Source organism: Rana temporaria, chromosome 2, assembly GCF_905171775.1.
Source record: "Rana temporaria chromosome 2, aRanTem1.1, whole genome shotgun sequence".
In the NCBI taxonomy this organism is placed as follows: Eukaryota; Metazoa; Chordata; class Amphibia; order Anura; family Ranidae; genus Rana; species Rana temporaria.
In genome coordinates this window covers 339,658,184-339,674,086 of record NC_053490.1, presented here as the reverse complement: position 1 = coordinate 339,674,086, position 15,903 = coordinate 339,658,184, and the positions used below count along the sequence as shown (strand labels likewise).

General features: G+C 44.5%; 1 protein-coding gene across 1 annotated transcript in view; it reads left to right on the top strand.

Moving 5' to 3' along the window:
• LOC120928429 (C4b-binding protein alpha chain-like) overlaps positions 1 to 15,903 on the top strand; it is a 217,912-nt gene that overhangs the window by 94,018 nt on the left and 107,991 nt on the right. Inside the window, exon 7 of the mRNA XM_040339535.1 lies at positions 9,403 to 9,591. Coding sequence (XP_040195469.1) covers positions 9,403 to 9,591 — 189 coding nt within the window. The remainder of the gene's footprint in view (positions 1 to 9,402; positions 9,592 to 15,903) is intronic.

The window sequence follows — 15,903 nt, the reverse complement described above, 5'->3', positions numbered from 1 at the left end:
TGGATGTCATGGCATCGAGATTCAACAAGAAACTAGACAGGTTCATGCCCCGGACAAGGGACCCTATGGCCTGTGGAAACCGATGCGTTGGTTTGCCCTTGGCATCAGTTCAAACTTCTATATGCCTTTCCCCCCGCTACAGTTACTACCCCGCCTGTTGCGCAGGATCAGGGTGGAGCACAAGCCAGTCATCCTGGTAGCTCCAGCGTGGCCCCGGAGGGCATGGTACTCACTAGTCCTGAAGATGGCAGTGGGAGACCCTTGTACTCTTCCTCTACGACCAGACCTACTCTTGCAAGACCCGATCCTCCACCCTGCATTACGGCGTCTAAATTTGACGGCCTGGCGGCTGAATCCCTGATTCTCAGGGGTAGAGGTCTGTCTAGGCAGGTAATCTCTACCCTGATCAGGGCTAGAAAGCCAGTCTCCAGAGTAATTTATTACAGGGTTTGGAGGGCCTACGTAGGCTGGTGTGAGTCCAAGAAATGGCTTTCCCGCAAGTATACCATTGATAGAGTTTTACGTTTTCTCCAGCTAGGAGTGGATAAAGGCCTGGCATTAAGCACAATCAAGGGACAGATTTCAGCTTTGTCAGTGTGGTTTTAAAGGCCGCCTGCCACCCACTCGCTGGTTAAGACCTTCATTCAGGGGGTCTTACATATTAATCCTCTGGTTAAGTCACCACTTTGTCCGTGGGACTTAAATCTTGTTCTGTCAACTCTGCAGAAACAACCTTTTGAGCCGTTGGCTGAAATTCCTTTGGTTTTACTGACAAGGAAGTTGGTATTTCTGGTCGCCATAGTTTCCGCCAGAAGAGTATCAGAATTGGCAGCCTTATCTTGTAAGGAACCATATCTTATTCTGCATAAGGACAGGGTGGTTCTCCGTCCTCATCCTTCCTTTCTACCAAAGGTTATATCCAGTTTTCACTCCTTCTTTCCGAAACCCACTTCTAGAAAGGAAGGGTTGCTGCATACCTTGGATATTGTCAGGGCCATGAAGGCCTATCTTAAAGCTACAGAAAAGATTCGGAAAACAGATGTGTTGTTCATTTTGCCGGATGGGCCCAAGAAGGGGCAGGCAGCTGCAAAATCCACCATCTCGAGATGGATTAAACAGTTAATCACTCAGGCCTACGGCTTGAAGAGGTTGCCTCCTCCTTTATCAATAAAGGCTAATTCTACCAGGGCCATGGGCGCCTCCTGGGCAGCACACCATCAGATCTCTATGGCTCAAGTATGCAAGGCGGCACCCACATGGCCTAAGGGCCGGGAGAACAATATATGCAGAATTCTTTTCTGCACAGGAAAGGAGCGAACTGACTATTTTTGCATTCTATTTCCTGATTTTGCCTGTTCCACATGCGATTTGGATCACGCGAGGAGTGCCCCTTGAGGCGCAATGTTAGGGCCACGGACTGCCTGTTGCGTCTGTGGCATATTGAGGGCAAAGGTTATGCCCGGCGGCTTTTGTCCACAAAGTTGATAAGTTTGTTTTTTTGTCTGGTGCTGCTGACTCTGCTCCCCTCTTTTCTGGAAGCCGCTCTCTACTACCTACGCTCAGTGGAGCTCCCGCTCCGGACTTGTGCTACCTGCCACGGAACTGTACCGGGCGAGGAGACACGGACTATTACCCTGCAATGGCCCACCTCTGTCTATATGGAGATGCCGACACAAGTAACATTTTTCTTTTTTTTTTTCCCTTTTTCAGTTTTGCCTTTTTAATTTTGAGCTCCCGGGAGCTCACCTGCTTTTCCTGGAAAACACTGTGTGATGTGACGCCATTGGGCAAGAGGGAAAGACACAGTGATCTAAGAGGCGGGTGGAGGATTGTTATGTCATGTATTGATATCATAATGAAGGAAGGATGTCTAGTATTGCTGTAGTCTCATGGAATGTGAGGGGCTTGGGAGAACCACTTAAACGCACTATGGTTTCCACCTCCCTTAGGAAGCACTTCCCGGCCATTTGCGTTTTGCAGGAGACACATTTAACTCCGGACACTAGGTCGTGGCTGGGATTTGCCTGGGCAGGTTGGACTTATCATTCCACTCACACCTCATATTCGAGGGGTGTGAGTGTATTGATACACAAATCCCTGGATTTTCACTGTATGGATTCTAAGATTGATCAGGAGGGAAGATATGTATTTCTGCTGTGCAGGGTATACCAACTGTCATTCATTCTGGCTGCAGTATATGTTCCTCCCCCATTCAGCCCGCAGATACTGAGGTCCCTCCTTGCTTTTCAGCTATCACATCCTGGAATCCCGCTAGTGGTAGTGGGAGATTTTAACGGGATAATGAATCCATATTTGGACAGACCCCCTCCCCCCGAGGGGACCCCCGGGGGACGACTAGAACGGCCATGGCTAAGTTTACGGAAGAGGTGGGCTGGGTAGACCCCTGGAGACAAAAAAACCCCCTCGAGAGGCAATTCTCTTGCTTCTCCAAGACACATATGTCCTTGTCTAGGATTGACCTGTGCTTGTGCTCGGCGTCTGCCACACAATATGTTGAGGATATACATTACCTTCCCCGGTGCGTCTCGGATCATTCCCCCGTTTTACTTTCTCTGAGGGTCAGGCCTCCTTCTACTCTTCCCAGAGCACCATGGAAGCTTAATGCCTTTTGGCTCAACCTCTTCCCTTCTCATGAGAAAATTGAGAAGGACATAGTGGCTTACTGGCAGAGACATGCAGATCATCCTGCAACAGACACTGCTTGGGATGCTTTTAAGGCCTACTTGAGGGGAGTTTTTATTGCTGAGGTGAACGCCATAAAACACAACACGACCGAACAAAGGGACCAGGTAGCACAGATGGTGAAACGCTTGGAGGCGGAGTACATAGCTAACTCGAGGGAGGGCTCCCGGGAGGCGTGGATAGCGGCTCAGGACGCATTGGCTAGACTGGACGCTTCTAGAGCTGACAAAAAACGTTTTTTTTCAAAAATGGCGTTCTATGAGGAGGGGGAGCAAACGGGCAAGCTCTTGGCCAAAATAGTTCAATCACAACAGACGTCTCCATCTATTGGAGCTCTTAGAACTGAGGGAGGTAGGTTGGTTAACACCCCCGACCTGGTAATGGGGGAATTAACCAGATTTTATGCCAGTCTATATGAATCGAAGCAAACACACACTGGAGAGGAGACTCGGGACTTGGGAGCGTTGTGCTCCCGAGGCTGCTTCAAACTTTGAACGCGGCCAGGGAGGCACGGCGGCTTCCAGACTCTATGAGACAAGCAAGCATAGTACTCCTGCTTAAACCGGGAAAGGATCCATTGGATCCTGGTTCCTATAGGCCAATCTCACTTTTACAAAGTGATATAAAAATACTAGCAAAAGTCTTGGCAACAAGGCTGAATAAGGTGATCTCGGCGATAATACACTCAGACCAATCAGGGTTCATACCGGAACGATCTACAGCTATTAACCTGAGGAGACTATTTGTAAACATGCAATCGACGGCGGATAATGGGGGGGATAGAGCATTGCTGTCTCTAGATGCCCACAAGGCATTCGACAGCATTGAGTGGCAGTACCTGTGGGCGACGTTGTCTAGGTTCGGGCCTGTGTTCCAATCATGGGTGCGCCTCCTGTATGACTCCCCCCTGGCGGTTATTAGGGAGGAGGGCAGAGTGTCTCCTCCCTTTCCGCTACACAGGGGGACTCGGCAGGGGTGCCCTCTGTCACCCTTGCTATTTGCGGTTGCCATAGAACCGCTGGCGGCAATGGTGCGCTCTAACCCCCTAATCAAGGGATTTCAGTACGGATTAATACATGAAAAAATTATGCTCTACGCGGACGATACCATGCTACTACTGGGAGATACGTCGGGTTCTCTCCGGGAGGCAGTGTCGGTGATTCAGACCTTCGGGTCCCTTTCGGGACTATTGATAAATTGGACTAAGTCCGCAATTATGTTTTTGGATGCGTCGAATCCGCAGGATCGTACGCTGCGTGACATTCCGGTGGCGACTAAATTTAAATACTTGGGCGTCTGGGTCACCCCCCAACCGCTTGATTATGTCTCCCTAAATCTCACCCCCTTGATAGGCAGGATTAGAGACAAAATTAAGATATGGTCAAAATTAAAAATGTCCCTGGTTGGTAGAGTGAACCTCACGAAGATGGTATTTATGCCTCAGTTACTGTATATTCTGCACAACACCCCCATGGTTATCCCTCTCAGGATTTTTAGAATTATTAACTCCCTGTTCAGAGTGTTTCTCTGGCTTAATAAACCTCCCAGGATTAAGCTGGAACAACTACAAAAGCCAAAGGAGGTGGGGGGGCTTGCTCTCCCAAACCCCTGGGTATACTACCTGGCATCACAACTACAACACATAGCTCGGGCTATGAGTAGGGGGAGGGGAGACCCGGTGGTCGACATAGTAAATCACATGACAGGCATGGCTAATATGGTAACTGGTCTAGAGTCGCTGCAATGTGCTAAGTCCAATAAACTTTTCCCTACATATGCATTAATGCAGAAAGTCTGGAATAAAACCCGCCAACTACAAAACATAGAGGGGTTTACCGGTCACAGTCCAATTTGGAACAACCGATACTACGAGGAGCTACTGTCTCTGACCTGTGGTGAGCAGTGGAGGAGGTATGGGGTTACACACTTAGTGCATATCTTCTCTGGGGGCCGCTTGCTTTCTTTTGCGGAGCTCCGAGAGAAGTTTGATCTTCCCCAGACCATGTATTTTCCCTACTTACAGTTGAGACATGCCATCAGGGCCCAAGCTGGAAATAACCCTTGGACATTGTCCCCTGCCCCGATCTTCCACTTTATGACTGGGATAGCTAGCTTCAGGGGCTTCATTTCAAGCTCATATGCCATGCTACTGACAGCTGTGCTGCCGGCCCTTCCTTCTAGGGTGGTGGACTCCTGGGAAAGAGATGTGGGTGTTTTTGAGGAGGAACAATGGGAAGAACCATTATTGGCCATACAGGGAGCCTCGCTCAACGTAGCACACCGTTTGTCACAACTGTACATAGTTCTACGGGTACACTTTACCCCGGCCAGACTGCGTAAGATGGGGCTGACTGAGGATGACAACTGTCCTAGATGTGCTAGGGACCATGGTGACCTCATCCATTTAATGTGGCGGTGTCCCAAGCTGCATCTATACTGGACGGGGGTTCTCACAACACTAAACAGGGTATTCATGATTCAAATACCCCAAACCCCTAAAGTATGTATACTGGGTATTATAGAAGACATACCGCTGGAGGATAACCACAAAAAGGCAGTTGGTAGGGCCCTTTTCCAGGCCCGCAAACTAATACTAAGGCACTGGAAGGACGCGGAGCCTCCAGGGTTGGGAGAGTGGATAGCCCAGATGGGATCCACTCTACAGGCAGAGAAATACATATATCAGCACAGAAAAAGGTGGGGCAGGTTTGAAAAGTTGTGGGCCCCCTGGCTAAATTCCCCGGGTTTAGCTCCACTCGAGTTGGTGTTGGACAGATTACTAATGTAAGAGGTCAGGGGCAAGGACTTAAGACTGGATCTGGGGCACTCTGCAGGGGAGGGAGAGGGCAGGGTACAGCACAATGGAGTAATAATGGAGCGGGTCCAGGAATGCGGGAGCTTGCTGATACTCATACACTGCCTTTTATGTATAATGAGTTGGTTTAGTGGGCAGAGAAGGTAGCATTCCAGAAGTTTATGTGTGGATTGTTCTTTTTGTTATTTTATCATTTTACGCTTATGTATGGATGTAATACAGAGACTGAGAAATGAAACTGATGCAATATTTGTACCCATGCATGATTATTCTATTCAATAAACATCCTTTTTTGAGAAAAAAAAAAGTATGCAAGGCGGCAACCTGGTCATCAGTCCACACGTTTACAAAATTTTACCAGTTGGACGTAAGAAGGAATGCAGATACAGCCTTTGGGCAGGCAGTGCTGCAGGCTGCGATTTAAGACCCTCAGAATCGTGGGCACCCTTGATTTAAATTTTAATTTAAATTTATTTTCTTGACTAAGTTGGATTTATTATTATTTTGAGTGGACCTCTAATTTAAATCCTGTTGTCTTGGGAAGATGTCTCCCTCCCCTCATTAAAGCATTGCTTTGGGACATCCCGTATAGTAATGAATATGCCGCTCTGTGTCCCGTGATGTACGAGAAAGAAAAAGGGATTTTTAATACAGCTTACCTGTAAAATCCTTTTCTTGGAGTACATCACGGGGCACAGAGCTCCCACCCCTCTTATGGGGAACATTTTCGGAGGCATACTGCTTGCTACAAAACTGAGGTACTCCTCCTATGGGAGGGGGTTATATAAGGAGGGGACTTCCTGTTTGAGATTGCCAGTGTCCATCACCTGAAGGTACTCCATATAACCAGTATAGTAATGAATATGCCGCTCTGTGTCCCGTGATGTACTCCAAGAAAAGGATTTTACAGGTAAGCTGTATTAAAAATCCCTTTTTTCAACTGCCGCTGAACTCATTCAATGTTATCCTATGTGACCATGTACACAGTCTCGTTTATTGCCGTTTTTAGGCAGTTGTGTTTAACAGCGTTTCTTTGAAAGCAAAAAAAAATGGGTTCAGACGCCAAAGATTTCCAAGTTTCAGAAGCCAAACGCGGTAACCCGCGTTTAGCAGCATTTCGTTTCTAGGTGTTTTTCGTTTTTGCCCATTTAAAAAAAAAAGAAAAAAAAATATATATATATATATATATATATATTTTTTTTACTTTCAACATTTTTTATTTGCAGAATAATGAAAAATACAGAGGGTTACATTGCGTCTAAAACAAAGCACTACCCATATTTGTACATAAAACAGTGCATGGCATACAGATTCGATAAACCCCAATTGACCAAACCGGGTCTGAGACATGTAAAACCATCAACAAGAAAGGGGAAAAAAAAAAATAATATAAAACAAATCCAATACCATGCAGTGGGACCAGCTTGTAAGACTATCCGTATCCATGTAAGCAAATAATTTGGGAGGAGAATTGCAATGCAAACCCAAAGAGCAGAATATACAGGTTAAAAAGTAAAGAAGAGAAGGAAAGGAACAGAAAAGAGAGAATCAAAGAGACACAGACTATCAAGCTGTGACAGCAGGAAAAGTACAAAATAATCATAATAAAAAAAAAAAAAAAAAAAGAAAAGTTGTCATGCATTGTTATTATAAATCAAAGCAGGTCATTTGCAACTTGGGATTGAATACGAAACAACCACCAAGGGTTCCACTTAGCTTCAAATATAGGCATTGAGTCATGTAATTTATGGAATATCCTTTCAGAAAGCATAATCTGATCCATCCTGGACAAAACCTGAGAAAGGGGGACAGCAGGGGACTTCCAGTTGAGAGCCACCACCCAAAGGACTGCCGTGCAGAAGGTGTATATCAGACGTCTAAAAGGTCTAGGAGTGTCTGGGATTTTTTCAAAGAGTAGGCAATGTCTATATGACAAGACTGTGGGACCGCTTCCCAACTTGTCTATGAGATCAAAGACCCCCTTCCAGACCTGGGAGACTTGCCCGCATTCCCAAAAAATATGAAAAAAAGAGCCGAGGGTAGGGCAACCCCTGAAACAATTTGGGGAAGTCTGGGGGAAAATCTGGTGTAGGCGTTGGGGTGTATAATACCAGCGAGTGTAGAATTTAAGCGCTGTCTCCCTGAATGACAGTGAAACTGTACTTTGACGAAGATTCAGCCAGTTCCTCTCCCAATCCTCCAGCTCATACTCCAAGCCCAAATCAGACTCCCATTTGGTCATATATTTCAATTTGTCCCGGTTCTGATCACCAGATAAAACATTATACAGTAGGGAGATCAGGCCCCTCTGTCTAGGACCAGACCTGCAAATCGACTCAAAGGGTGAGCAAGTGGGAGAGAGGGTCAGCGAGTAATGGGTCAAAAAGAAGTGTCTATGCTGCATAAACCTATAGAACTCACTAACTGGGACCCCCTTAGTAGTTTGCAGGTGGGTAAAAGAAATGAATGCATCATTATGTTGAAAGTCCTCCAGAGTTGTCAGGTCGGAGGAAATCCACCAATCAAATGATTCAGGGTTCAAAAAGGCAGAGGGCAGTCTGGGGTCCCCCAGAAAGGAAGATCCCGGGGGAGCAGCTGAGGCCAAAGAAAGAGAGGAGCAATACCTTCTCCAAAGATTCAAACCCTGAGCCACCAAAAGATTGCGATCCGCCAACTCTGGAGGACGAGGGCCCGAAAACCACAAAAGGCCTGGTAAGTATAAGGGATGAATAGAGTCATGTTCGAACCTGACCCAAGGGACTCTAGGTCTTCTAATAGACCATTGTGCTTGCTGGGAGAACCTACTTGCCAAATAGTAAAGCCACAGCTGTGGGACTCCCAAACCCCCGAGTTTACCAGATCTATAAAGAACCACCCTCGAGAACCTAGCCGGTTTGTCACTCCAAATAAATCTGTTGATACAGGATTGAAACTTAAGGATAAATTTTTTAGGGACCGGAGAGGGAAGGGCACGGAATAGGTATAATAGCTTGGGGAGGATGGTCATTTTGACAGCTGTAATTTTACCCATAAAGGAGATATTATAAAGGGACCAGGATTTCAACAATTTTTTGAGGGAAGTAATCAGAGGGGGATAGTTAAGGTTGAACAATTCACTATAATCTCCAGAGAGCTTTATTCCGAGGTAGGGGAGGGCAGGCCCGGCCCAAGAGAAAGGGAATGATTGTTTAATAGGAGTCAATTCTGCCTGGGAGAAACCCACCGGGAGGGCCAATGACTTAGAAACATTGACTGTAAGACCTGAGATGCCCGCAAAAATAGAGAGGGTCTCCAGAAGGTTCGGCAGTGTTACTTCAGGGTCGGTCAAAAAAAGCAACACATCATCTGCGTACATACAGAGCTTATAGTCCGAACCTGCCTTGGTGTATCCAGAAATCAAAGGGTGACTCAATATTGCAACAGCTAATGGCTCAATTGCCAGGGCAAAGATTAAAGGGGAGAGTGGACAACCCTGTCTTGTACCTCTACCAAGCTGGAAAAATATTTTTTATTTTTTAAACACTTCTAAACGCAAACGCGGCTAAACACGGCATGTAAACGAGGCAAAACGGACGTTTTAAATTGTGGGTTACTATCTGTCAAGTTAAATCGTTCAGGAGCAGTTGTAAAAACGTCCCGTGTACATTAAGCCTATAGTTCACAATCTATTGCGCTAAAATCGTGGCAAACCTGCACTTTTAAGTGCCATTGAAAATGAATGGCACCTTTATCTGCATTTTGAAATTGCAGTGTAATTTGAGATTGTAGGCAGAATCGCAGCATTGGGGTATTATGTATGTGACTATGCTTTATGTTAATGTTAATGTAGTGCAGCAGAATTTCACCATTGATTAATCTTTTTTTTTTTGTCTCAAAATCTTTAGCTGTAAATTGCGCTAATCCAGATGTTAGAAATTCAAGAAGACTGTCAGGGTTCACTGGCCCATATAAATTGAATTCTGCTATATCGTTTGAGTGTGATAAAGGCTTCTTTCTGAGGGGGTCCAGTTCAATCTCATGCAACATTGATAGTCAGTGGGTACCTGCAATTCCACAGTGTGAAAGTAGTAAAAGTGAGTATACAGCATTAAAAAAAGAAAACAATGTATGAATCTTTAAGGCACTACATAGTTGGTAGTTCAAAAGGTAATTGTACACATGTATTGTAATGTGTGGGGTGAGCTTTAATGGGATTTTCAAAGGGCCCTGCTCGTTAGAGCTTACAATCTAGAACATATCATTCTTCATTCTACCTCTCTTCTCTTTACCACCTACTTTTATTCTTTCTGCTATTTTCCCTTTTTCACCTGCTCCATGTTTTTCACATTCTTCTTCCATACTCTCGCTTCCAACTTTCATGTCTCCATTTTTACATAGGCTGGAAAAAATATACAACGTGTTGTGTTAAACCAATGAAAAATGAATAAAAAAGTTGAAAATACTGTATATGCAGGATTCAAAACTACAGGTGCGCAACTTCACTGGTCTCATGATTCGATTTGATTACGATTACCCTGTCAACGATTAGATCCTGTGATGCATCACAATTACTGCATATGGTTTTCATCAAAAAATTCAAGCTTCTTAAAAAAAAGACACTCCCTCCATGTAGCAGGGACTATTTGATGAGGGTGGGGTGCTATTTGTGTAGGGTGGACAGGAGACTTGACAAGCACTGCTTTTCCTCCATTTTCTGCTATGGAGCAATGGCTGAGAAATGCAGGAAGGGATGTGGGTAAGGGTATTTGGGGTTTGGGAACCCCACAGCAGCCAGTCACTGCCCCACAACATGCAGCATCCCCACTCTCCCCCCGTCAAGAAGTTCTGCAACAGCTGGAAGGAGGAGCCTGGCTCTGTGCCAGACACGCTGCCACCGAGGGACATGCACACACCTCACCTGCCAGAGCTGAGTCACCCACTAGGCGCCTGCAGAGGAGAGGGAGGGGTGCAGCACATCTCCAGGAAGAGACCCCATCCACTCAGATTGAGCTAAGGGGGAGGGCATGGGGCCAGTAGAGGGGACACTGCGGGGTCACGTAACCTGTACCTGGAGGGTAAAAATTCATACACTCCATACGAACCACCGCAATCTTGCGTGTACCGGCCAATAGTCACAATACAGCTCCCAGGTCTGCCCAGTGCAGCTCTGTTCTCTCCCTCCCAGGTGAGGCAGGGCAGGGCAGGACTCTACCAGGAGAGGCAGGTCGCACCGAAATTATGTCAAATTATGTCATTTGCGCAATCGCGTTCCAGCCGTTTTCTGCATCGATGCAGAATCGTTCAAGGCTGCATCGATGCGCCCATTATAATTAACGACCCTACTCAAAACCCCCAAGGGATCCAGAGGATCTTCGCTTATACAACACGGTCCAATTTGTTTTATATATGCACACACACACACACTATCTCACAAAAGTGAGTACACCCCAAAGTGTCAATATTTTGTGTGACCACCATTATTTTCCAGCACTGCCTTAACCCTTTTGGGAATGGAGTTCACCAGAGCTTCACAGGTTGCCACTGGAGTCCTCTTCCACTCCTCCATCATGTAATCACGGTGCTGGTGGATGTTGGAGACCTTCTGATCCTCCACCTTCCATTTCAGGATGCCCCACAGATGCTCAATAGGGTTTAGGTCTGGAGACATGCTTGGCCAGTCCATCACCTTTACCCTCTGCTTCTTTAGCAAGGCAGTAGTCGTCTTGGAGGTGTGTTTGGAGTCATTATCTTGTTGGAATACTGCCATGCGGCCCAGTCTCTGAAGGGAGGGGATCAGGCTCTGCTTCAGTATGTTATAGTACATGTTGACATTCATGGTTCCCTTAATGAACTGTGGCTCCCCAGTGCCGGCAGCACTCATGCAGCCCTAGACCATGACAGTCCCACCCCCATGCTTGACTGTAAGAAAGACACACTTGTCTTTTGTACTCCTTACCTGGTTGCCGCGACACACGCTTGACACTATCTGAACCAAATAAGTTTATCTTGGTCTCATCAGACCACAGGACATGGTTCCAGTAAGACATGTCCTTAGTCTGCTTATCTCCAGCAAACTGTTTGTGGGCTTTCTTCTGCATCATCTTTAGAAGAGGCTTTATTCTGAGACAACAGCCATGCAGACCAATTTGATGCAGTGTGCGGCATATGGTCTGAGCACTGACATGCTGACCCCCCTACCCCTTCAATCTCTGCAGCAATGCGTCTATTTCCCAGAGACAACCTCCTGGAATTGACTGAGCATGTGCACTCAGCTTCTTTGGTCGACCATGGCGAGGCAAATTTAACACACCTGCACCCCACTCACACTTGAGACCTTGTAACACTAACGAGTCTCATGACACCGAGGAGGGAAAATGGCTATTTGGTCCCAATTTGGACATTTTCACTTAGGGGTGTACTCACTTTTGTTAAATGCCTCTTCTCACAGTCAGTATTGAAGGGGAAACCTTCTCTGCTCTATGGTATTCTGACAGCTGGAGATTTCCCCGCTATCAGAATACAATTATTACTGCTACAGTAATTATGGCTGCTGTTGCCGGTGGCAGTACTGATGTTGATCAATAGATCAACTTCATTACAACCAGCCTGCCCATAGATGGATCGACTTTCGGCTAGTTACTTTCTGAAATGTTGCTATCAAAATTTTTTTTTCTAAATATTGCTTCATTAAATTTATCTAAACCAAAAAGCGTTAATTTCCATAACAGATTACATTTTTTTGGGGTTCAAAATGTATTTGCTTTGAGGATAAGACTCCTAACTCACTACCAGACTTTTGAGTCACAACACAGCTTTTGGGTTTTCACTGGTCTTTTGTAACAAGCCTCCTTACAGGTCTCAAGTGAAGGATTTACTTACGGGACTGCTGTCATCACTGACTGAAAAAAATAGGGGGGCTCTCCATACCTAAAATATAAATATGTACTCGTGTCTGTTCCTAAAATTGATTATTCTGTTAAAGTTCTGCTAATATTAATTGTGATATGAATCGCTATAATAATAAAAAAACACAATGCTTAGAGCCGGTTCACACTGGGGCGACTCGTCAGGCGGCTGAGTCGCGTCCCATTGAATGCAATGGAACCGTTCTAATAGGAGCGACGCAAGACAATCAGAATCCTTTAGAGTCCCATTCAACTCGCTGTTCTTTTATGTCATAGCAAATCTATACTGAATCTCCGATAGGCACCTAGGTGGCCTCCATGCATGCAGTATTGTATACTATATTTTAGACCCTTCCATAATACTTATTTTGGCAATTAAAAATCTTTCTCTGATGTAGTTTACTAAACCATCTACTAAGCTGTAAAGGCAGCAGAATGGTTGATCAAATACTTTTGATCTTCGTGTTAATCACCTAGATGGATAGAATTTTGAACAAACATTCTTCGAAAAATATCAGAACATTTTAAACGTCTTTCTCAGAACATTATTTTCCTAAGAATATTTGTTCAAAATTCTACCTATGGCTAGCTTTAGGCAAGCTATACAGTAGTGTTTACTAGGCCTGCAACTAACGATTATTTTCATAATCGATTAGTTGGCCGATTATTGTTTCGATTAATCGGATAATAGCCTTAAAAAAAAGAAAAATTAGCATTTTTAAAAAAAATTGGCCCAATTTGTTGTTGGGCAGATTACAAAACACAAATTGCCACATTTCTGCAGCTTCTCCATTGAAGTATATTGAACCAAAAAAACTAAATAGCACCGTTTTGCGTTAAAAAGTCCTTGCCCTTTCCAAATACGCAGCAGCTGAAAAAAAAATCATGGATGTGAATGTGTCCCATAGGAAAATATGTAAATGAACTGTAGTGTGTTTCTGCAAAAAGCACCAAAAAACAGAGGTTGTGAACCCAGGCCTGAGATGTTTAGTAACATAATGGGGTTAAAAAAAACAAAAATAAGTACAAAAAGAGCAAATAATTGCTACTGTAAGGGGTTAATTTTTTTTACTGTGGGACAGTGAAAGTAATATTTACAGTAGCGATTTGCTTTTTTGTACTATAAATGGCTAATTTTAGTTTTTTTAACCCCATTATGTTACTGGCCGATTAATCGATTATGAAAATTGTAATCGATTCATTCCATAATCGATTCGTTGTCGATTAATAAATTCGTTGTTTCGGCCCTAGTGTTTACAACCCTTTTCTCATTACAGTTTACGTTGGCTTTTTAAATTGAATCAAGAATTAGCATAGCAGAAATGAATGCAGCGCTCTCAACAATGACAACTCCCATCAATTATGGAATGAAGTTTTTCTGCTGGGTGCCAAGGCTAAAGGATTTTCATCCCCTTTGCATATATTCAAAAGAAGGTAGCCAGAAACTCCAGAATCCAATAATTTTGTCTTTATTGCTACATATACTGTAGGTAAGTAAATAGAGCTTACATGTTTCGGCAAAAAAGCCTTGATCAACTCTTTTTACTTGTCTATAAAGACAAATTATTGGATTCTGGAGTTTCCGGCTACTTTCTTTTGTTCTTTTTGATAGAATTGGCATACAAAGAGTCTGACAATTCTAAAAGGGACTGCTACCTGTCTATGCACAGACAGAATTCTCACCGCTCCAGGTGAGCCTCGTGGATGATCAAGGGTTGTTGAACCACCAGGGTGCTGGCAATGCTGGTAATAGCAAAAATAAAAGGACAAAAGCTGGACAGCCGCACTCCAAAATTTTCTTAAAAAGAGATGTCTTTATTTTCAACTGTGCATACAGTCACTGCAAGCCCACAAACAACAGTATGGCCAACGCGTTTCGCACTGGCGTCAGTGCTTAGTCATGGCTGCCTGTCTATGCATGTACATTCAGGAGTATATATATATATATATATATATATATATATATATATATATATAATCTCCTTACATTATACATATCCTACAGGTAGGTCCTCCACTAGGCTCGCTTGAGGGAGGCATGAATGACTAGTGGTCCTCTCCTGCCAGGGTTAGCTGCAGAGTAGGGTCTTCTATGGTATTCTGGGTATGATCGATCTGTGTGAGTTTCGGGTTCTCTGGTAGGTGGCATGGGGTGTCTGAATGGGATCTCCCCATCATGCCAGTGTTTGTCTTTTGGAGGGAGTATGTGTTGGAGTGTGGTTGGGATCAGAAAATTCATCAGGCCGGTCTCCAGGCTGAGTGAGTCGTCTCTCAGTTAGGGGAGGGTGCCTTTGCTTGGTGCATCCTGAAGGATCTGACACCATCTTGTCTCCATCAAGAGCAGCCAAACTTGCAGTTAGATTGAAATAGGCTTTTATGCCTGAAGGAGCTGGTGTAGGTGGTAGCGAATTGGTTCCCTTTTTTTTCGGGCACATGTCCCCCTGTTTTTACCCATTGAGAAATGGGAACCTGCTGCTAAATAAGCTGTAAACAGCAGGCTATGTGGAGAGCTCTGGTCAAATGCGTTGCCCCAAACAGAATCCGCCCGTTCCTCCCCCCCCCCCCCCCCCATCAGAGCACCCAGATCTTTGGGTTTCTCACTCAGTTGTACTCTTAGAATGTATGATGCATGTATGTTTTTAGTTCCTAAGTGCTAACTTTGCATTGATCAACATTACCCTGCTACTAGATGGTACTACAGCAGTGGTTTCAGGGGATTTACACATACTTCAAGTGGCTGCAGCCACTGAGAGTGTATGTATGTATATCTGACAAGCCTATCTGTTGTCAGATGGAAGTGATCCAGCAGCTGCACATTTGGATCACTTACAAACACCCTCAAAGTTTATTTAAAAAAAACAAGTGAATTAAATGAAAGTTGCACCCAAGCATCTAAATTTCCTCACATGCGTGAAATTGTTGATTGTGGTATACATGTTGCATATCACCACACACAGCTGAGTGAAAGCAACACTTCTAGGCTCCTTATTCACAGTTAACTCTAAACTGATGACCATGGGGCTTTTAAAGAATTGTCAATAAAAATTCTAAGGTATTGAAGTTGTCTGTGTTTCTTGGGCACCCGTGCTAAATGTAAATGGAGCCTCAGGTAGAGGAGGGAGGTGGAGGGCTGTTTGGGGCATTGTGTGCATGTATGTGCTTCATGTTACACCCTATATGGGTACAGCATGAAACCTGATCAAAAACTTGGACTTGGCCTTTAACATTTTGCATACATGATTGGTGATGCTTATAGATAATTTTTTTAAATGTAAAATATTTGAACCACTTTAAAGCTAGACACTTTCACCCCTCCCTGCCCAGGACAATTTTCAGCTTTCAGCACTGTCGCACTTTAAATGACAATTGTGCACTGTATCCTAATGACATTTTTATGATTTTCTTCCCACAAATAAAGCTTTCTTTTGGTGGTATTTGATCACCACTGGAGTTTTTATTTTTTGCTAAACTAACCGAAATTTTGGGGGGGAAAAATGATGG